At 38.6% G+C, this 24592-nt stretch overlaps 1 protein-coding gene across 1 annotated transcript in view; it reads left to right on the top strand.

The window, feature by feature from the left end:
- LOC118819423 (inactive N-acetylated-alpha-linked acidic dipeptidase-like protein 2) overlaps positions 1-24592 on the top strand; it is a 321925-nt gene that overhangs the window by 67327 nt on the left and 230006 nt on the right. Inside the window, exon 2 of the mRNA XM_036587209.1 lies at positions 8656-9157. Coding sequence (XP_036443102.1) covers positions 8656-9157 — 502 coding nt within the window. The remainder of the gene's footprint in view (positions 1-8655; positions 9158-24592) is intronic.

The following is a 24592-nucleotide window of genomic DNA, read 5'->3' as shown; positions in this document are numbered from 1 at the left end:
AAAGAAAAGTATTTTCACCACTGAAATCTGATGGAGAACACATTACCTTACACGTAGGAATCCTTTTCTTTGCCTAGCACTGTGCAGAAAATCAACAAACTATGGCAAATGTGTGAGCTTTTGATTTCTTGATTTCTCAGTGGGCCGTTTAGCTTTTAGATTTGTACCTTCATGGGTGAAAATGCTGGAAAAAGAAACAAAGCCACAACTGTTGTGTTGTTCAGCCATGGCCATTAGTTCCACACAGTGTCTAATAGCAGGGCACAAATGCTCTCCCCATGCATTTTTCAGAATTTTAATGAACGATTGTTAGTCTAATTCTGGCCATAATGATCTGAGCAACAGCCTTAATCTCTTTTAGGAGGTACAAGCTGTGTTGCCTGTACTTTTATCGAATGTGTCAGTTCCCACATTTCAGCCAGTACAAATGGACGCAATATCTCTCATTGCAGTTTAGCTTGATAGATAGCCTCAATAACCCTGATCCCGCTTTAGAGCCATTGAAACAAATGTTTGCACCGGCTCTTTGTCTGTTTCTTTCTCTTCAAGCCTAACATAATGGATGCAAGTCATTGATCTGTTGCTCCAGTTGATCTGTTTCAGTAACAGGTGATTCATCTTTTGAATCAAATCTGTCTTCATCGTGCTGGTATCTCTTTCACCTCCACATATTGATTGGGATGCACAAATGAAGCATCTTTCACTGTGGACACTGTGAAACCTCACTGCTGGTATGGAAAGCCATGCTGCTTTGAACAGTTCACCTTCATGTTTCTAAAGTCATTGTCCATTTTATCAGCTCTGCTTACCATATAGGTACACTTTGTGGTTGTACAGATTGTAGTCCGGCTGTTTTTCTGCAAAATTTGTTAGCCCCCCTTTACCTTGAGTGCAGTACTGCTGGAGTTTTTAAACACTGTGCTCATCCTTTGTTGCACTTTGCATTAGTCACCCTGTAGTCCTTCATCAGTGGTCATAGGATGGATATTTTTGGTTGGTGGACTATTCTTAGTCCAGCAGTGTTGTGTCTGATCCACTCGTACCAGCGCAACACACACTAACACACCACCATCATGTCATTGTCACTGCATTGACCATTTAAGAATGGGGTAAACCTGGGATACCAAATTATGCAAAAAAAAAACAAAAAACAGATGGACTACAGTCTGTGATTCTAGGATTACAATGTGTACATACATTGTTAGTGGAGCTGATAAAATGGACAGTAAGTGTAGATACAAGGTAGATGTACCTAAAAGTTCATCAGTGGCTGTATAAGTTCTAAGAAATGGAATCCACAGCAAGGCTATATGCATTTAGAAATGAATAGCTTGTCTCTAAGGAAGCCTTTTTTATGATGCATGGCCTAGTTGTGAAAGATTCTGAAATAGTTTTTTTTTTATTTTTAATTTTGTTCTTGCACCATCAGTTCATGCTAGCTAGATGACACAAGCTTGCAAAATGAGCAGGTATTAACTGAACAATATCCCTTTTATTTCAAAATAAAATAGAATGTTATTGGTGTATTAAATTATTTAGGCCACATAAATTGCTGGTGTAACAAATGCCTTTGATTTAGCGGTCTGGTATTCATTTTTGGTAGGCTAAGTGGTTAGCCCCTAGCACTAGTGTCAGCATTATTCCGACCGCACCTTGGTTGACTTTGTGGATCTATGTTCTGAAATACTGTGATTGTTTTCTGAAATCTAGCTCCGTATTGAGCACAGTTGCTGTAAAGCCTGCCTTACTATGGAATCTGAAAGCTTTCAAAGGAAAGATCCTGAGGGCACTGTGGGAAATGTAATGTCTGCAGTGAATTTGCATGATCATAAACTGCAGTCATATGTGAAAATTTGAACAAACTTGGTCAAATTACATTGCGGGTTTGTGGATTTTCTCACTGAAAATACGTTAACACATCCTCTACTCTCAATATATTCAATTTAGCAAATAAACAGTAATTGTGCATTAAAATATGCAAACCTATGGTCTCTGTAGAGGATGTACACTTATTTTCACTAAGGAAATCAACATAAGTAACATAACAAGGAGTATTCAAACTTTTGCATACAACTGTATGTGTAGTGTAGTTTAATGGGAAAAATGGGAAACTTTCTATCTTATAAATTGACTGTGTCCTGTGATTATAGTGCGACATGACAACAGGGGCACGTAGGGCCAAACAATTTAGATTACATTTTTAATTGCGATTTTTCTAACCAAAGTATGATTTAAATTCTGATTATTTTCTACAAATTAAGGTCCAGACCTGTTTTTAAACCAAGACGACCACCATATCCACTTTTTTTCTGGCTTGAGGCTTGAGTGCTGAACATAATGTGCTAAGATGTTAGTTAGTTGTGGGTCTGGTGTCCTACACACAGTACATTGTTTGGCTGCTTCTGCTTCTGAACTCATCTACAGGCAGTTCATAAGCTCTCTGTTATTAGGTTAAATTTCTCCACTAAAAACGTATTATACCCTTAAGATGTTTTAAGTGTTGTTAATGTAGGCTATAATCAAATTTACAGCTCCTGCGCTTTGTAAATTGTAGTCTTTAGAATTTCAGTTTCGATATAAAAACAATGAATCTTTCAACTGTAGGTGCACATAGTCCAGTAAACTGGGTCTAGTGATGCTCACCATCAAACACCAGATGTCATGTAACCCTTCATGTAATTAGTAATTCCAACAATAATCAGTAACAAACATACTAACTCGCTGAATAAGCTGTATCTTTCTGTACTGTTTTTTCTTTCTTTTTTCTTTTGCTCTTTATCCACAATGCTTTTTACTGAAGCACTTTTGAAGCCCCATTTGTTAAGCCTAGTTCCTTCTTGCAGACAGACGATTTCTGTTCTTATTAGCTCTATACGGCTGCGTTCTCTTTCTCTGTTATCTTAGACTGTGTGTGATATGTACCCCAGCTGGAGTGATTGACAGTTGGTTTCATACTGTCTAACTAAGGCAACTGACAAGGTCATGTCAGACCTGATGATAGGTAAGTGGGACAGCGCTTGGAAATATCTACTCTCTCCCCCTTTTCCATTCTTTATTTTTCTCCTATTTTACACAAGGCAAAAAGAAAGCACTGGCTTTTTTTCTTGCTTTGAATGTTTCACAGTAACATTTACTAATATATTTTGACCTGTATTTTGTAAATAAAGGTTCATTATGAAATTGATGTCTGCAACACATTCTAAAAAGGTTGGGACAGGAGCAATTTAAGACTAGGAACGTTGAGAAATGTTCAAAAAACATCTTATACAGGTGACGCAGTCATGCATAAATATAAAGGAAGCCTCCAGGAAAGGCAGGGTGGGTTGAGGCTACTGGCAACTTTGCAACTTTGGCAAAAGTGCATCAGTGAAAAATCTGACAGCTTAAAAATAATATTCCTCAATGAGCAATTACATAATTTTAGGTATTTTACCTCTACAGTGAATAATGTCATCAAATGATTTAGAGAATCTGGAGAAATCTCTGTGCGTAAAGGACAAGGCCAAAAACCACAACTGAATGCCAGTGACCTTTGACCCACAGGCTCGCATTAAAAACTTGCATGTCTGCGTGATTGATATCGCCGCATAGGCGTGGGAATACTTTGACAAACCATTGTGAGTAAACACTTTTTTTCGCTGCATCCACAAATGCAAGTGAAGATTGTACTATGCACAGTGAAAGTCATATGTCAACAGCATCCAGAAACGCTGCCGACTTCTCTGGGTTTGAGCTTATCTGAAAGAACAGATGCACAGTGGACACATGAGCTGAGCTGTCATCTAAGAAGTCAACTTTTCAGATTATTTATGAAAATATTGGATCAAATTTGGAATGAGCATATATTTACAAAAAAAAACAAAACAATTAAGTTCACCAGGTAAAAAATAAAGTATTGTGTTTTGTACTGTTTTCAATTTAATATAGGTCAAACTGAATTTACTAATCACTGTTTTCTGTTTTTATTAGAATTTCATATACTGTCCCAACGATTTTAGAATTGGGGTTGTATTTATGTTCATGTTGAGCTCAACATTGTATCAGTCTCTTTTTAACTGCACACATTAGAACTCTGGAAATATTGGATGTATTGATAGACAGTGGTGATGAAAAATGTTGAGAGCACATATGCTGATTGTGCTTTCAATTTGTTTTGTTGTATGTGTCGTTCAAATGGGTAGAGATTTTAGATCCTGACTGATATCACTTGAGTGATAAAACTGCCTTCCATATATTTCAAGGTTCCATATATTTAAATCCTGCCAGTGAAGCACTAGTATTGCTTCAGTTTTGCTTGTTTGTATATTTATATTCTATCTATCTAATTCTATTTAACTGTAGTTAGCATGTAGTGCTAGTGCTAGCTAGCCAGTGGAACTCCAGTGAACAGCTTTGTGTTTTTGTGAAAAACATTTAACTACATAATATATTTCGGTAAATATGCTAAAGGGGTCTTTTGCCCCTTGTCTGCAGTGAGTTCTTGTCCCAATGGTGTAACTTTACGTTAAAAAAAGTGTTGAGATCTTGAGACCACCAGTAATATAACTTTTCATGTACAGCTTAATATAAATGCATAGATCACTATTACCACTATTATATTAAGTAAAAAAAATTAGATCAACTGAGCGCATCTTTTTTCTTGGGGAGTAAATGCCAAGAATGCAGTGATCCAACTGAAATTTCAGAATAATTCGATCATTATAAATGTGTTAAGATTAAGTTTGGGCCATCATTTGATTAGGAACGAAAATAAGACCAGGCAGCAAATTCTCTCAAGTTACCCTAATATGCATCCATTGCTCAACGTTAGCATTACATAACTTGTTCAAACAAAAAAAATAGAAAATGTACAGGAAGAGAAATTATGAAAAAAAGGAAAAAACATCATTAACACAAAAAAAACTTGCTGGGAAGCTCCACCTTCCAGCGCTACAATATTTACATTCAGTTTAAGTTAATTCTGAGTTTTTATTACTACTGCTTACTATTATTACTATTATTGGTTACCAGAATCCATCTGTATTGTTGACAATTTTCATATTGGTTGGCCTCAGTTTTATAGTTCAGTCTCTTGGAAAACCGTCTACAGTATTTTTTCTAATGTATGTGGTATTTTTTTATTGAGGTGTCCACTGACTCTAGGAGATGCCCTTTGTTATGGTGACAGTCATTCAGGAGATGCAGCGTATTGAGCTGTAGTGTAGAGAGGAGTCGTCCGGTGATGTCTGACACCTGTGGGGGTCAGGCTTAGAGTTATTTCCTGATAGATGTCGTTAGTCTTGCTACTCATGGCACATTGTCTCGCCTGCCGCAAGCAATACCCCAGCCTTCCGCTGCTGAGAGTGACACAGGCTACTCTGCCTGTCTCTACCAATTTCAGCTACATTCCATTTCATAAATATTGATTAGGGCATGAAGATACACAAAACATGGAGTATTTGCTGTCTGAACAAAGCATCTGGGTATAGTGTTTTTACTTATAAGTCAATCAGGTGATGATTTCTAAAGTTAACATAACCAACATCTAGGAGTGTGACACTTTGCTTAGGATTCAATACGTTTTGCCATACTGGGTTCATAGTTTGATATTTTCAGGATATTTAAAAAATGATTTAATGTACAAATTGCTGCTTAACCTTTTAATGAGACTAGAGTTGTAACATATGACATTGAATGTGCTGTTGAGAGTTAGGTGGGGAGTGTGTCATATGTAGGACTGGGTATTGAAATGTAATACTTTTATAGTACCAACTAAATTAATTTAATGCTACCAAGTATCAAAATTTTCCATGAATGAAAAAAAAATCAATTATACAAATGAATACAAAATTTTCAACATTATTGTGGCTTGCTTCACTCCACTGCAGAACTTGCCACAGAGTGCATGCACAAGTCCAGTACAACGCAAAGCTAAGCTTATCACTCATGAACATATGCACTACTGAGGAGACTGTTATGTTCAGTCATCCCTCAGAATACCTAGCTAGTCACAGTGATTTATCGGTCTACTCAGACTTTAAATGTTTGTAAAAAAGCCATTTCTTAAGAGTTAAGAGAACAAGCAGTCATGGTGTTCTTTGAAATATAGGTTTTTTTCTAATTTATGGGTAAGTATTCTAAAAGTATTCTCCTAAAATGTAAAAAGTCACTGTATTCTGAATACTGCCATTACAAATTGTAACTTGGAGTGAATATAGATACTTAATTTTTTGTATTCTGAATACATATTTGGAATACCCAACTCTGGGGATGAACAGACAGAGAGTCAAACTCAGGGGTAGAACCCATCAAAAACTTCATTTGGGCTAGGGGGCAGGACATTTCACAAACAACAAAACTTTGTGACTTCATGTTTAGTTAGAGAACTGCTCCAGATGACTAATCTGGTAAACACGTTTTTACTGTGTTACACAAACAAGTGCACTTTGTCACAGTTTATGTTACCACACTATGTAAATTGTGCTAAATGTCAGTTTTAATATTTCTTATAATGGAAGGACTTTGCACTGCAGGTACTGCCATAGCAGCGGTGAGAGACTTAAAAACATGTAAATAGTTGCTATTGTGGGTTTTGGGGATGTGTATGTGTTGCGTGTGTGTTAATGTGCTGGGCTGTGGGGCTGGTTGGTGTGGTGTCTACCATGTACGAGAGATGTTGGGCGTCACCTACTCTGTCTCCCAGCCATTAAGATAGCACTGGCCGGCGAATTTCCTTTGCTGCTGTGTTAATAAAAGGCCACTTGTTTGAAGCGTAAGTGTCCCACGTCTTTTTTTTCTCTACCGATGCCACAATATATTGTAGCCATGACACTCACTTTAGGTTTGTAATTTGATGTTATTGTTCAAGAATCTGTATCAACGTTATATCAGTATTAGTATCGGAATAGAAAGTGATTAATTAATCATACAGCATTTAATGTACGGGTGTTTGTTAATTTTGTCAAATAATACAAGTGCATTAGATTTTTTTTCATCATAATTAATAAATTGCAACTGATAACAGCTGATCAACTGATCTCCATGATGTGAACTGTCACATCTTTATATTGTGATGTACTGTTCCATCTCTAGCAACATCTCGGTTGAAAAGTGCTGCGTAAATTAATTACTACTAGAAATCTGTCCTTTGAGTGAACTGAACAATTGATATTCAGATTCAGCCCTAGCTGACTGAACACGTGTGCATTCCAGCGGCATTCCACTTCTGGTGTCACTGTCAAATCAATGTCAGGGGGAAAAGTCAAAGATGGTATATTCCATTGGCCTTTAATTGATGGCTCTGTTGGGGAGCTGAAAGGCGTTAAATTGCTGACGTTTCTGGTGATTGAATGTCAGCTGTCATTCTGCGATGGAGAGAGCTGGGTCTCATCACTACCTGAGCAAGTGATGAGAGTAGAGGGGAGAGCCAAGAAGGGAGGGGAGGGTCAGTAATGCCTTGAACGTTTCACAATCCATATTATTGTGGGGGTCAGCATGTGAATTAGGGCCTCTCCGCTGTATTCCAGCCTAAAATTGAAGAAGTTTTGTGGGCCATACAAGATTGATGCAGAGAAGTGCACCGGCGCCATCTCTATTTCCCTTTAGTGTTTAGCACCTTCCATTCAAATGTCGAGAAAAAAAAAAAAATCGTAAAACAGCCATAAGGAAATGCGGGTCTGACTGCAATGGTTTAAATGAAAAAAGAGAGATACAGATAGAAAATATGTTTGAAGTGAAATGCGTGAAATGTAATGTAAAATGCTGGTACTTGCTGCTTTTTAGAATGTGTGTGTGGAATAGTAATGTTTTAGACTCACAAAGTCATTTCATTTTATCAGGGGATATTTTTTTCCTGGCCTCAAATGAATGTTTTATTGTAAGTGTTGCTGTTAGGGAAGAAAAGGTTTCTCGGGCTTTTCTCACTTTCATTGACAGTGTGAGCTTTTGAAGGAGCAAAATTCCTTTTTGTTTCAGTGTTCAAAAGCAAGTCTTGTCTAAAGCTGGATTTGAATGAGTAATGGCCTTTTTCATTGTCAAATTTCTGGGCAGTTTGGAGTTTTGCTATTATCGATTGGGCTGTTTTGAGTTTGATGGCCGTCCCCTTAAAAAGCCTAGTTAAAATTGATGGTATACTTTGACACCGGACTCCTTTTTTTATGAATTTGATCCCACCGAGTCATCACCCTTAATGATCTTTTTTAGCAGCAGCAATGAACCAGTTCGCCCTCACTGCCTCTCCTGAGAATACTCCGCATAGTTAGAATAGTGAAGAACATACTGACCATCCAGGACAACTAAAGACTTTAGAGAAGTTTACCAAGTGATGGTAAATGCTCTTTTAAATGACTATTATTTTTATTTGCTTTTGTTTATGAGTTCTCACATCTGCAGATCACCTACTTTTCCAAAGCCAGCAGGCCTACTTTCATGTTTTACCATGCAGACTTTCTGATGAATATTTAAATAGGCATTTTGATTAACTGGCATAGACTTCATTTCTGACTGCTATGATGATTATTATGACTGTTATGAATAATTTTGATTATACTACCATGATGCCAAACTGAATCTTTGTTTATTTGTTGTTTTATGGTGTGTTTCTTTCATATCCTGTTTTAATCACATTATGAATCTCTGTGTCTAATTCTCCATCTGTGTGTAAATTTCTGTGTGCAGCTAAGCGCATGGCATACCGGAAAGTGTGCGCCAGCCGCGGCAGCTCCGTGGGCTCACGGGATCTGGAGAGCGAGGAGCTTCAGGCGGCCCCTCTGGATCTGGAGTGGGAGATGGAAAAAGAGCTGGAGGAGCCCGGCCTAGACCACTTCCAGCTGAAGTGTGTGGAGCGCCAGGCCATAGACAACTCTTCCGGCGGGGCCATGGATCCTGACCTGGAGCCCATCCAGCCCTCTGTGTCCCCCCATGGCCGGTTTGAACGTCTGCAGGAGGACCCAAACTACAGCTCCCCTATCAGCAGGAACGTGCCCAAGGGGCAGAAGAGGAGCAGGACCTGCATGGCCAAATACCTGCTAACTGGTGCTGGAGTGTTCTTCCTGGGACTGCTCATTGGCCTGTACTTCCACAGCACAAAGAAGCAGCCAGCCAAACCTAGCAAAAACACAGACCTGCTGGAAAGGATCATGCAGAACATCACTGCAGAGAAGATCCAGGCACTAAAAAGGTCAAAAATCTATTTACCTCCACACTATTGAACAATTTCTAACTAATTTTAACTTTAGTACCTGCTTGAGACTTCAGACTGCCTGTCCGCAGCGGCACGGCTGGGCGCACAAAGCACACGGCAGACATTGCCACTAGTGGGGATAGGCGATGCTGTTATTTTAAGCAACAAAGTTCATTAAATTTAACCAGAGATCATTAACATAGTAGGCAGAGAAGTGCTACAAGGTCCTACACTGAAATAGTAATTTGCTGAATTTACTTGATTCATATGTATGTCATTTCCACTAGGGTGGGTCCAAATTTTCTAATTTAAGAAGTCAAGCAAGTTAAAAACAAAAAGACTAGGCAAGCCTAGTTTTGCTGTCGGCTGCATAGTATTTGTCATGCAAGTGTCTTCAGTGCAAAATGTAAAAACCCCTTGCATTCTGTGTGGGGTGGTCCACCTGCCTGATGTGTCTACGTTTTAACATTACTAATACGATGAGGAATTCAAATAGGTAGGATATTTAGTAGATATTTTAAGTAAATCATGCTACTATGCATTTGATCTGCAAATATTAAGAGATTTTTATTTGGCAATAGTGTTCCTGCTTGAAAAAGCAAGTTATCCACCGTGATGTCTGCATCCTGTATTGGCAGAGAAGGCCAGATAAATCTGCCTGGTATGTTTGCTTGATAATTTGTGTTTAATATTTGTGAGATGCTATATCAACTGCTGTTTCATGAACAATGAAGACAGATTTATCCAGTTCTGTTCTAAATTCACACAATACCAGACCCTAAGACTGTTAATAGTATAATAAAACTCTATAGTATAGTATATATAGTAAAACTAACAGTATAATAAAAAATGATGAACACTACATGAACACATGCTCGCACAAGTTGTTATATATTGTGTTGAGTCAAGCAAAATTTACATATGAGCCAAAACAACTTATTCTCTAACTGAGCATGTTAATAGCACTAGCATAACCTTCTGAGCTAGCTAATGGTACATTGACATGATAATTCTTAAAACAGAGATTGACATATCAAATCCTAATCCAGTTTACATTCTGGTGCACTGAGAAATCTTGTACTAGTGCTTAATGACTTTGTCTTCACCTGAAAGCATGAAAAATTGCTAAATAAAACTGCTTAAAATGCAAGATGAGAATTTCCAACTGAAGTGAGACACAGCCTGAGCTCAAACACACAATATTCACTGCTGTGTTACTGCACCTGTTACAGGAACAACTTTTGTTGCTTTTGTAAGATTCACTACAATGCTCAGGCATGCACAGTTCAGCAATGAGTGTTAATAATGTTTTTGAAATTGCATTTTCAAAGAGAACACCAAGATAGAATAATGGCAAAAATCAAATATGAAAAAGGAAAGGAGTGATTTTCACCCATTGTTCCTGGCAGATTTGCTCCAGGTTGTTCAGGCTAATGATGCATGTAGACTGCAATTTTCAAACAGTGCCACAGTTTCTAAATTGGATTAGGATTTGGTTTTTGACTTGGTCATTATAGAACATTCACCTTTTTGTTGTTCAACCACTCCTGTGCTTGGGATCATTGTTATACTGAAAAGTGACATTTCACCAAAACTAGTTTTTTTTTTAGCTGACTGAAGTGGGTTGTCTTGCAGTATCTCTTTGTATGTTGCACCATCCATCTGTCCTTGAATTCTAACAAGATGCTCAGTCCCTGCTGAGGTAAAGCATCCCCACAACATGACGCTGCCACCCTCATACTTCACAATTGGCATGGTTTTTGTTGTTTGCGACACACATAGCGGTTAGATTTTTGGCCTAAACGCTCAATTTTTATCTCAACTGACCACTAAAAAATTTTTTAGCTGTCACCCTGATGCTTTCTGGCGAATTCCAGACATGCTTTGATGTGTTTTTTTTTCTTCAGTAATGGTTTCTTTCCGGCCAACCTCCCATACAGGCCTGTTGTATACAGAGCTCTTAATATTGTTGATTGGTGCACCTTCACTCCAGACTCAGCCACTGAACTCTGTAGCTCCTTTTAAGTGAATGTTTGCCTCTCTGTGGCTTCCCTCACAAGTCTTCTTCTTACTCTGATGCTGAGTTTTGAGGGACAGCTTTGTCCAGGCAGTGCCTGGGTGATATAACACCACATCCGTTTTCTCACAAATGGTCCAACAGTCCTCACTGGGATATTCAAACACTTGGATATTATTTTTGTAGCCAATATTGTGCATGTTTATAATTTTATCTTTGATTTGCTGAGAATGGTCTTCATTTTCTCAGGTTTTCATCAGATTCACAATCTGACTAATGGCACTTGAATTAAGGGGATCTTTTTATCCAGAAAAGGTGAACTTTTTTAATGAGTAGAGGCCCTCGATAGGGTAATATCTTTCATCTGTGCAAACTTGGAGCTTCCACAGCACAGGGGTTGAATACCTATGCAAACAGCATTTTTCAGTTAACAATTATTTATTCAAATGGAAATTATGTATATATTTAAATATATTCAGATCAGCTAAAATTCAGCGCATTGCTTTTTCCAAAGTAGGAACTTCAATGGGTTTAGCACTTAAGTCTTGCCTAATGTGTTAGTCATCTCATTAAAGATGGAGGCTTTCTAGAACCTCATGACTTCTTAATGAGAAACAAGCGCCTTTCTAACAAGCATCGGGGTTGAATGAAGGAAACACAGTAGGAGTAGCTTCAAGGGCATTCCGGCCTGGCAAAGGAAGCCGTCCCAGTGAAGCAGATGCAGCTTTTCCGAGGACAGGCTCTGTGGGACCTGCTTGCTTCTTACAAAGATAGTCCTGCAGCCAAAGTACAGCATCGCCTATCCCCACTAGTGGCAATGCCTGCCGTGTGCTTTGTGCGCCCAGCTGTGCCGCTGCTGACAGGCAGTCTGAAGTCTCAAGCAGGTACTAAAGTTAAAATTAAATGTAGACAAGCCTCAAGTGGCTAGACATTGTTTTGGAGCCAGGGATCATGGAAAGCATGTGTATTTGTGTCAGAAAGATAACTCGCAGTTCAGTTTCCACTGAAGTGAGACAATCTGACTCCCGCAACAGTCTTTTTGGTATTGTCGATTCATTATTTATTTTGTCACATTTATTTTTCAAGCTGCAGTGCCAACAGCACAGCTCAGGTCTTTTTGTGGAGGAGGAGAAGGGAGTGAAAAAAAAAAGAGGAAAAGCAGGCAGTATCATAACGGGCAAAGGCTGCAAAAGGCTGTAAAGACAAGAAGTCAAAACATTTTGATCGCTTATTCAAGCAGTGTCTCCGCCTGCCTGGTATGCGTGTTGCCTCGGCTTGCGGAAATAAGAATATTTACAAAGATAATTGCATTATTTACTCTGTTGGCGTAGCGGAAATGGTACAATCTATTGTGGGAAATGGCGTGCTTGTGGGAATAAGTCACATAGAGGCGTGATGGAGGGATTTAGAGAAAATGAGGGTGCTGGTGAAATGAGACTGTGTGTCTCAGGGTAGGTCTAAATCTCCTCATCTCTTACATTAAGCTGAGGCTTCTCCAGCCTGTCTGAGATGCTTGGATGGAGATTGAAAAAGGCTTTGAAGACCTTTCCCTAACTGGTTCAATGCACATGCTAATAACCTCATTAGAACTAATTCAGGACACTTCAGCTCTAGTTTGTCCTGCTGCAGCTTTTCTCAACTGCTTTTCTCTACAGGTTGTTTTCTAAACTATTGTTTGTAGACCAAAATGAACAAAAGAAAACCAGTAGAATTTGGGATCTCCAGTAGTTTACTGTCAAAGTAGTCATTTGATGGCATAGTAGGTCCTTGTAATTCTTCATGCAGCCATTATAAAGTTAGGATACTCTATATTATTTTGCATATTTACAGATGTACAGAATCCATTGTCCTATTTTCCCTCACTCCATTGTTTTGCCTCTTCTGCAGAGGTCTTGATGTTTCTTTGGCTCACCGCTGTGTTTATTTCTTAGATTCTGTTCCCATTTACACTTCAAAGAATGTGCGGGTGAAGAACAGTTCCAGTAAAATGGGATTAGCCCAAAATCCCTAGAAGAAGAATTGTGTTTCCCACTGTTTGGGCCTCTCTAATGGTATTCTTTATCTCCCTCAGACACTCACTCTTAATTACAGGGCGGTAATTGATACAGTGGGGTGCTTGGTGTGCATTCTTCATCCAGTGCAGTTTAAACACCGAATCTCAAGGTCAGAATGGGGTGCATGCTGTGGGAGGACTCTATTAAACAACCAAGCACCTGAACCTGATGGCATACCCTGTTCTGTGGCAGCATGCTGGGGACTCTGAGCCATGAGCCCGTCCCATAGAGGAGACAGTGATGAGGCCCTTGATGTGCAGGTCATCCTGCATAATGACCAGTCCATCCATTAAATCTAATGGCAAAGTGAAGGGACAGACTGCCAGTCAGAGACAGAGACTTGCCTGTAGTGACGTCGTGGTGTATTCACAGAGATGAGGAGATGAATTGTACATGATGCAGCTGGACTGTTTGTGTTTGAAGGTCAGCGTAGTAGCATTAAAATTGAAGACGGAGGATTCATGTTCAGAAAGCATTAAGCGGTCATAACAAATCTGTTGAAAGTGTTACATGAAATGCACAGCGGGCATTTATTAGTTAGCTCTTGCAGTTTTCAAAGCAGCTTTTTGAAGGTCTCTCCCCAGCCCATTTCTTGTCAGAAGTTTGATATTTCAATAACACCTATGCAGCCTATGGGGAGTTTTCTGGCTCCCTACACAAAGGCCAACCTTGCACCTGTATGTCTTTAACTAGTTTAGTTCTGATACTTATGTAAGCAGGGTAGGAAATAGACATGCACGGTAATATTGGAATCATACCGGTATTAACAGATAATTGCATTAAAAATTCATTGACACTGAAGAAATAAATTTAAATCTATTTTAATGATGTGTTTATTGTATTCCAGTAAAGCAAACTGTTTAGGTGATGCTGGGCTACTATGCAAAAATGTCTGTATTTTATTCATTGTAATGCATTTGTAACTTTATAGAATAGTAGTAGGACTGCATGGCTAATAATGTATATTATGGTATAATTAAAATTTCTGACGGTTTCAATATATCACTGTGTGTGTGTGCGCGCACACACTGACCAGGCACTTCATTAAGTACACCTCCTTGTTGCTACACTCACTGTCCATTTAATCAGGTCAGGTTACCTTGTAGGTGCATTTTGTAGTTCTACAGTTACAGTAGTGTAGTCCATCTGTATCTCTGCATATTTTGTTAGCCCCCTTTTACCCTGTTCTTCAATGGTCAGGACCACCATAGAGCAGGTATTATTTGGGTGGTGGATCTTTCTCAGCAATGCAGTGACACTGACGTGGTGGTGGTGTGTAAATGTGTGTTGTGCTAGTACAAGTGCATCAGACACAGCAGTGCTGGAGTTTTTAAACACCTTGGTGTCACTGCTGGGCTGAGAATAGTCCACCAACAACAAATATCCAGCCAATAGCTGTCTGTGGGCAGCGTCCTATGCCCACTGACTAACAGAATCTGTGCTGTAACAGATGAGCTATCATTTCTTACTTTACATCTATTTGATGGACCAACATGGTAGGTGTTTCTAATAAAGTGGGCAGTAAGTGGACACAGTTTTTAAAGACTCCAGCAACACTGCTGTGCCTGATCCACCATGCGTACCCGTGCAACACACACTAACATGCCACCACCGTGTCAGTGTCACCGAGAATGATCAACCACCCAAATATCCCTACTTCATATATTTTATCAGCTGTTAAGCTGCGGAATTTCGGCTTGTTTTTCCATTTTTTATAAATGTTTATGTATCAGATGCCAGCATTGGTCCTGAAATCCCATATTGGTGCATCCCTGTTAGGAGAGCATGCTTTTTTGAAGCACATTTTTTGATCCGTTGACAGGGAGTCGGGCGATACACAGATGTTTTTAGCTTAAACAGAGTACTAACTAGCAATTTAATCTCAAACAACAGATTAATAATAATTCTAAATTGGTGGCAGTGAAGGCTCTTTCAGACATTGCTTCTCATATAAAATAGAGGTCCATTTTATCTACGGATGAGCGCGCTCACACTGTCGGGTCAAGATCAGTGTAAAGTATTGACTGTTTTATTAGTGTGACAGTGACATTCATTCACAGTGTTTTATTAGATTTAGAGGTTAATTCATATTGATTTATTACATCTATGAAACATTATATTGAGGGTTTTTTTCCCCCCCATATACTTTTTTTGCCCTTTGTGCCTGGTTTTTGAAATATATCTGAAATATAATTAGTCTGTTGAATCGAGGTCCTTAGTTTTTCAAAGTCCAGATAAGGTTAAATAAAGTCCAGACCTAAATTTTTGATGGAGGGTAGACCTCCAGGAGCTGACATGGTACATCTAAAGAAGAGTTTACATCCTTTGATAATATTACTGTTTTGACAGGTTGTGGGCCTTTGAGCGATAGGGAATCTAATTTATCTCTCTCTTGTGGGAAGACTGTTTAATCCTGTAGAGAGTAGAGTCTAATCTATGTTATGATAGTGTGTTTTGGGCCTGTGCCAAATTGAATTTATATAGACAATTTTCTATTAATCATCAACTCAAGCCATATTAACCTTGCTGGTAGGGTGCCAATCAGAGACACTACAGGAGAGATGACTGGCTAAATACTGTGTTTAGAAATAATTATATCATCCAGAATCACGGGGAGCAATCTTGACTCATAACTCTTTCACTTCTGTCCTTGTGTTGAAGCAGTGCATGTGTGAAAAGCTGACATGGTATTAGTGGGTGCTGAGGTGTTAGTGAAATGGATTATTATTGTACACAAATCACTGTGAAGACTAATGAAAGTATTTTGTGCACATATACATGCATGATAATGTACATATCTCAGTTTGGTTCTTGGGGTTTTTTAAACAACAAGTAATCATGATGCGTTGAGTGTAGTTCAGAAATGTGTTGTTGACAGTAAAGTTTTTGTTGTAAAAGTCAATCTGAAACTGAAAATTGAAACTGAAAATTCAAAAACTTTTTTTACTGTGTTAGTTTATGTGCCTGGTCATATTAAACACATATTAGTTCAATCTCCTGAGCCGACAGTACGTGACTGAAGTGCCCTTTAGCAAGGCTCCTAACACCCAACTGTTCCCTGGGCGCCGTGGATAGGCCTGCCCACCGCTCCGGGCAAATGTGCTAACTGCCCCTTAGTATGTGTGCATTCACTAGTGTGTATGTGGGTGCCGTTGCACAGATGCTAAATCAATACTAAATCAAGTGATTTGTTTGCATTGATTCTATTTCATTTACCGCTGTCTGTCTCTCTCTTTTCTTGTCTCTTTTGCACCTCTATTCACATTGAGTTCTGAAAGAGCATATATTAAATGTACGTTGTAAAAGGCTGTCTCTACCAAACCCCAGCTGATGGGAAAGGTAGGCTACAGTTAATAAGACAAAATACAGCCAGATGTACTTTCTGATTTATCAGTTATGTTACATCATATGGTACCATCAATATGCTAGTTAACAAGGAAACTTTTTTCATGCTGGTTGTAGTATGTTATAAATAAGTAACAGTACAACTTTAATGTCTCATCTAATCGCTAATATACCCAAACTAAGCAGGTACTAGAACTAGACTAAAGCATGCTGACTTAGCTAGCCGGGTTACCAGTGGTCAAAATTGGAGTTTGCATTTTAGAGGCATAGTCTGTTAATTACCCTCTAACTCTTACATATTTATCATAGTGATGCCATTTATTAGCCTGTAGTATGTGTGCTGCATACCTGTATCTCAAAAAGTTTCTCTTGTACTCTTGTACAGAGGTAAACATAGCAAGCAGTTTATGTCTATGTCCAAGACAGCTGTTCTGAGTTCAGCATAGAACCAGTTACTGCTCACTTTTTCCACAGTGAATCTTTTAAACAGGTAATACGTTGCTAATAACAAAAAGAATACTTGAAGCAATGGCAGATAGCGCCAGTTACTAAGTAGTGATTGGAGGGCTGAGAAAATAAGGTGGAGCTTGACAGATTTTGACTGATGATAACACAGTGACAGTGCTTACAGAAAACAGCTCAGGTTTCATTGTCTAAAACAATGAGTGCATTTACATGCACTCAGTAATCCGACCATAATCGGATATCTGCATTTATCTGATTATTCAAAAGGTCATGTAAACAGTATACATGTATACTCCAATCTAGAAATCCAATAAGGACATCCGATAAAGAGAGCTGGATTTTAGCTCAATAATCGGATTTCTCAGCACATGTATACTCTTATTCGGATTTCTTTCAGATTTCTCAGTCTACACATGTGCGAAACAGATGGCAGTGCCAGAAATAAGCAAGCAGCATTGCCGTGAGATGGCAGCAGACACTTTTGGAGCAACGCTGAAACCAACTGCGTGTTTGACGAAATGAAGGATTTAAATATTCTTCATCTTCTAGACAATGTATGTTCATATTTTCAGGTAAAGTGGCGCAATGTTTTTTTTTTAAAGCCATGGCACGAAGTTTGAGTTAACATTGCATTTAAGTCGCATTTTATTCTGTGAGTTTATTGGCTGGTTGCAAAGCAGAAATCTGATTACTGCCTGATTCATGTAAACCCGGAGTTTCCCCTTTATCTGATTACTTAAATGCACATAAATGCCTTGATCAGATTACTGAGAAAATCTGATTTTCTGCAGGTATCGGATTGTTAAGTGTGTGTAAACACACTCAGTGTGGTATAATAAAAATTCTACCCCCATTTGATTGCATAGGCCTGTGATACCCGCAACTCCGCCTCAGCTGTATTCAGAGACCCTCATGTCAGAAATATATCGTGGTACTGAAAAATGCAGTATGGTTTGCGATGCATGTTGGCTATAAATAGTAATTACATAAGCTATGTGTACGAGGATGTACAGTGTTGCCCTTCCTCTTACATATGCTGGAAGAGTATTGTCTTTACCTTCAATGCTGAAGTGATGAAATGCTCCTTGCACTGTGACTTTCAGCAGAGTGAGATAAAATGCCTTCCTCTGTCTGGAAAATATGGAATTCGTCTTATTCAGACACGTGAGTGGAGCGCGTGTGCAATAACGCATTCTATAACAGATATGACATTATGATCGAATGCCTTTGAATAAATAGAGCTGTGTTTCGTTGTGGGGAATATTGCATCCGACTTTAAGGAATGCTTCAGCCTGCGACCTTTCAGTGAGGTAACTCCAAGGGAATTGAGTAATGGCACAACTGGGTGTCAACATGTTCCATTCTCCAGACAGAACAAAGCTATTATTGTATGACACTCATGTCAATAATGGGAGTGCAACTATCAGCAGTTCTGGGGAAAATGCACAAAATGAAAGAACACAGAACACAGAAAGAAAAGTGTGGATTAGTCTGTAAGTCTGTGTATACAGAGCTGTGCAAAAGCCTTAGGAAGCCTTGAAAATTATATTAAACCTTTCGTACATCTAGTGCAGCTCAAAGTACCTCAAAGAGAGTTCAAAGACAGAAAGATAATAAAAATATATAAAATAAAATCTCACAAGAACATAAAAGCAACAAGAATACAGTAAAATATAAAAACATGAAACATAAATCAATAAATTAAACAAAAACAATATGTAAAACAGGTAATAGAAATCAGTAGAAATGGTAATCACACTAACACACTTCAAATTACAGTTTAGTGTTTATTTGTTTTTATTACAATGTTAATGTTTTTGGGGCACATTTCATTTTCATCCATAAGTGTTTGCTAACTACAGTACCCAGCATGCATTACACAAATACATACAAAATGAGATTTTAACTACCGCAGTGGCACCGCTGTAGGAGGTGCGTAGTCATGTTTACAACAGATGAAGCAATCGTTTAGCAATTAAATATTTACTGTCCAAATAAGTTTTTCAGACACCTCACACATTTGCATATATCTCTATCTATCTATCTATCTATCTATCTATCTATCTATCCATATATATATATATATATATATATATATATATATATATATATATATATTCCATTACACATTAGCTTTTATTCTTTTCAAAAACTATTTACAAATGGACATACTTTTACTGTCATAACACAAATAAAAACATATAAGAAACTCATACAGCCAAAATATCAAGTGTTTACACAGTGTAAAGGGGCGCTGCTATTATCAAATAGTTAAAAAAATGCTAAAAATCTAAAAAAAACAAGAAAAAAAGGCAAAAGGTTTTGATATGACAGCAACTGTGTATGGACTGTGGTACTCTCTTGTTTAAACATGCGTGTATTTCTCATTGTTACAGCTGTGCTTCCTGCTGCAGCAGTCTGCTGAGTCTGCATCATGCTGTTCTCTCAAGGCTTAGTTCCATCATTAGGATATGCATACCACAATCAATAGCACTGGAACACAATTGATATTCTTGGGGTGAGAATCAATATTAATATCCAAGTGTTACGACAGCCATCTAATAAGTCGTACTTTAGTTTTGGCTCAGCGTTACCTTCAGAAAAACAGGATGTCACTGTCTCCGTCTGTGCTTGAACACTGACTGAAGTTCAAACACTCAGACAGACTGCGGTTTCCCACTGTGGTTTTGACATTCGCACTTGCCATACTGGATCTCTTTTCAGATAGGCTGTGAAATAAAGATCATTATCTAGGTGTTGAATGTAGCCACGGAAAAGCCTTCTCGTTCTTTGTTGATTCTTGGGAGAATGAACAAATCTCAGCTCACTCTTAGTGACATATCCAGTGTGGTGCCCTTTGCCCTTAGCCAGAACCATCGCCTGCCTTCAGAAAAGGACAGGAGCTATCTAAAAAGGACCCATTTTTCTATCAACCAATAAATGGAAAAAGATAAAATAGGCCAGACTAAATGAAACCATTCCCCTAAGCATAAAGAGTATCACTCAGATAAGAGTCAGTGATATGATCCAGTCAATGTGCTTTGTTCGCTGAAAGAATACATATATGTATCGTCGCTGTCCAGTGAAAAACATGTATCTGCATTTTTTTTGCGATTTTATGATGTTTTATGATGATTGGACTAATAGAAATGCTCCAAAACTGCTTATAATAAAATCTCTTTCCATTGACTTACATTAAAAGTAAAGAACGTTTTTGCTCTCTCCTGTGAAGTTACTATTTTGGAGATACTTGTTTTTCTTTGGACAGCGACAGTATATAGAATATAGAATATGTATGAGTGTGTGTGTGTGTGTGTGTGTGTGTGTGTGTGTGTAAACTAAGCTGCAAAAATGCCTCATTTTGAATGCATTGTTTTTGGGGTGTCATGGAAAACAACACATTTACATACTGTCGTTTGCAAAAGTTTGGTTGCCCCTAGTTTCATTGATTTTCTAAGTGAATAAGAACACATCCCCTACACAGAACACACATCTACACATTAAATATACAGCTACTGTTCATTTGCTGAATTTAACATATTGGGAAAAATAATACATGCCTGTGCGAAAACTATAGCACACTTTATATTTCATGTTTCATTTTTTTCCAGCATGCTAAAGGTTGTTCCCTGTAGAAAATTAACAAAGTATATATATTTGAACTGAGGTGATCAAACTTTTGCATACAACTGTACAGGATATCGGCCTTTTCAGTCTAGTGAAGCTAGAAAATGGTCATGTTAAAATGTTGTGACTGTTTTAGGTGCATAAACCCACATGAATAAACAGACATTAGGGGAAAAGGTAAAATTTAGGATATTGGACTTTTAAGAGCTGTAATCATGTAAGGGTGTTGAAATAATATTATATAAATCAGTCATTTTCAGTTACAATTTGGAAAAATATCAGCCAAAAAGGCTTTATATGACCATTTTGTCTGGTTCCAAATTTTGAGTTCTATGCACGTTGTCCCGTTGTAGAGTAAACTAGCTTGCTCAGAATGCCTCTCTTATGACGTCTGAGCTGAATTATGGTTATAGTTCCCTCATATCCACGTAGCTGCTGCCCCACAGGAGGAAGAGGCTATTTTAAGCAATGAACTTCTTCAAATCTTAATCTTCCTTTGGAATGGATCAGTGGCTTGGCAGGCAGGATGAGCCGTGACATGCAGGAGGCTTCGGCTCCTGCTCCGCTCAAAAACCAAACTAAGTCAGCCTGTGAAACCCATAGAAAGCAATTAGAGTTAAGGGAGTGTGTGGAATGTGCGAGGCATTCTGGGGCACCAGGCAGGGGGCATGACTCCTGACATTTAACACAAACAGTGATTAAGCAGAGGATTACCAAAGTGACTCTCTCTAGGTCATCTGCGTTATAAGGATGGCACCTGACATGTGAGGTATGAGTCTTTGTGCGGTGCCACCCACACAGAAAAGTGCTATATTTTATCCTGGCCCCTCCTCCTCCATGTACCCTCCATGACCCTGATGTGGCACACATACTCCATCAGCACCATGCAGATCTGGCACCAGCTCAAACTCCAGCTCATATACTACAATATTCCATTATATCTGAGCTGCAATATCATTTTTGTGATTTGCAATATTCAGTATTGACTCATTGCACTTCATTATTTTGTACTTTTAAATGCCAATTTGGGCACCAAAAGATAATTCTTTTTTATAATAATAAAGTTTACTTTTTGTTAATCTAAAATGTTGCTGGATTGTGGTGAAATCTGCCACCATCAAGAGTATGCCATCTCTAAAACCCATTCCCAGACCAAACCCATTGAAGTCAATGCTCTTTTAGCATCCACAATACAATAATAACATAAGCCAAACAAGCTAGCTAATACATCGCCAATCACTTAGCTAATGGAACTGTTGATTTTTACCACATTTAATGTGTCAACTGTACATGCAGCAGGCATCTGTATGCTTAAATTGAGTTTTTGGAGGACTGTTCAGCGATACTAACTTACATTACATCCATGGGCTAACAACAAGTTGGGTGTTCATCAGACAATGTTGAAAAGCTCACATTTGCCACTACTTTGAGCTCTACCTTCACGAGGCATTAAAAAAATTCTGTTTACTTTTATCCACATTTAGTCTCATGGCTATCACCAGACGTTCATACAATCTTATGAACCTAAAGACACTGTTTTGCATATACTATCTCACGACAGGCCCCTGGGCACAAATTCAATGATGTTCTGACCCACACTCATCTGTTTGTCATTTTTTTCATCCCTTGTTTCTCCTATAGATTCCCATTCATTTTTCGTACCCACAGAAACTCTACTACTCCTTTGCCCGACAGCCACCACAGAGCATGTACTCACTCAGTGCAGGTCCCCAAGCTCTAATTCACAGCCATACTGACCCACACTCCTCTCTGTTTCATTTTTTTCATCCCTCATTCCTCCCATAGACGCCCATTCATTTTTGCCCCTACACAAGCCCTACGATTTCTTTGCCCGACAGCCACCAAACTGCATGTACTCACTCAGGGCAGGTCCCCAAGCTCTAATCCACAACACACACTCCTCTGTGTGTTGTTTTTTTATCCCTTGTTCCTCCAATAGAGTCTCGTTCATTTACAACCATTTGGCAACTCCCTAACAAGCACTCAGTAAACATGGCAGCCTCTTAGCAACATCTTAGTAACCAACCCTCCGCTTAGTAACCAACTTAGCTGTAGTTTTAGTAAATTAAAAATCTCAAAGTTTAGCTGAGTTAGCTGTTACGCTAGCTAGCTAGCATACTTACAAACTGCAGACTAACCAACCATTTCAAATTGTTCTGTCCCTTTATTTTAAGCTATTATTTTTATTTTAAGCTTTATTTTACTGGGTGTAACGCTGTCCATCCTTCGGACAGAAGCATTTTCTATAATGAAAGGCCCGATATTTGAAGCCATGTCAAACCTTAAAGGTGGAGCTAATAATTAGACTGAAATCCTCTACTAAAGACTCAAGATGTGACTCAACTTCACACCCCAGAGACTCAAACCTTGATGGCACAAAGCGATTTTTGCACATCTGCTTGAGAGTGTAGCATTAGGAATCTAGCTCAAGAAATCTTGTTACTATGGCTGTGGAGTAAATGCCGTAATGAGGAAGTCAAACCTCTTGTCTTCCATATGTGGGGCAACAGTGTTATTCACTGCGCTAACCAACCACTGCCAACCATGTTACCACTGGCAAACACATCTGCAACATCTTGTGAACCAAGAGAACAAAAAAACAATGGCTTTTGGAGGACTATTAGTGTACTAATGAGCTAAAGCTATCAACATTGAAATAATAAAACATTGACCCTCATTGCATCACTGCTATTCTGTCACCCACAATATTGCACTACTATGCTGTATCAATCCAAGCGTTTTATTTTTATTTTTCATATCAAGTTTAAAACTTTACATCATATCAGGCTAAAAGATGGAATACCAACGGAAAATACATTTGTGTGAAGAACACCAGGGAAAAACACGTATCTGAAAGCAGTGTAGGGTAAAGAATAACATCAGTATCTTTTCGCTGCTACTCTGTTCTTGGCTTGTCTGCTCTTTGTTATTTTTTTACTGGCCAAAAATACAGAAATCAGATATGCGGTGTGCAGATAAGAATTGTCTACCGAGCTAAGCCCAGAGGCAATGTCATCAGGGAACTCACCACTTTATTTAGCTGTGGTCACAGATGCAAGATAATGCGGAGGGAAGAGAATACAGCGCTGAGATAACAATATAATGCTTTCAACATGTTATCTCTTCCCCCTCTTGACCTTCATATTAAATTAATTTTGGCTTTGCTCTTGTTTCTGTGGCACACCTTTTCTCTTCTTTGCCTTCTGATTTTGAATCTTCCCAAGCTTTGAATTATTGACTCTGTGGCTTTTCAAACAGATTTATTCATTTATTCATGTATGTAATTCTGAAACTTGACAAAGGAATGAGTTTCAGAGTCACTCTTATGATCATAGGCCAAAAAAAGAAAAAAAAAGTCTTCTGGACTTGCATTATGGACTTGCATTATGACCTAAGCAAGATTAGACAGGAGAATCCAGTGATCTAATTTTTTTCTGTAAACCTGCAGTCTCTCCAAGTGTATGCCTTAATTGTCCATGACTAACTGTGAATGTCTGTGGGAAGAATCTTTCACGTGTAACTTTTTGGAAGCCCACCAATTCCCCCAACAGTAAAACATCTGTTTTTGCAGGTGTCTGCTTAAGAGAGAGAGGGAGCATGCAGTGAGAGAGAGAGTGTGAACATGCTTTAATGTTTCATTAAAGGGCTGAAACATTAGAATCATGTAATGACAGTCATGATTGTATGCTGCATGTGCTCAGATGACTGTTATGACATTTTGGAAAACATTGAACCACCAGTATTGGCTACCGGGGAGCAAGTGACAACACCCCGTCTCTGCCCTCTGATAAACCACGTAGCAATAAGAGCCTTTTAAGGTGTCAATGAAGGGTAACGTGGATGCATTCTGCACCAACAAAATTCTGTTAACACTTTTAAGGTGTTAAGCATTGCAGTTGGATG

Source organism: Colossoma macropomum, unplaced genomic scaffold, assembly GCF_904425465.1.
Source record: "Colossoma macropomum unplaced genomic scaffold, Colossoma_macropomum, whole genome shotgun sequence".
In the NCBI taxonomy this organism is placed as follows: domain Eukaryota; kingdom Metazoa; phylum Chordata; class Actinopteri; order Characiformes; family Serrasalmidae; genus Colossoma; species Colossoma macropomum.
This window is presented reverse-complemented; position numbering and strand designations above follow the sequence as displayed.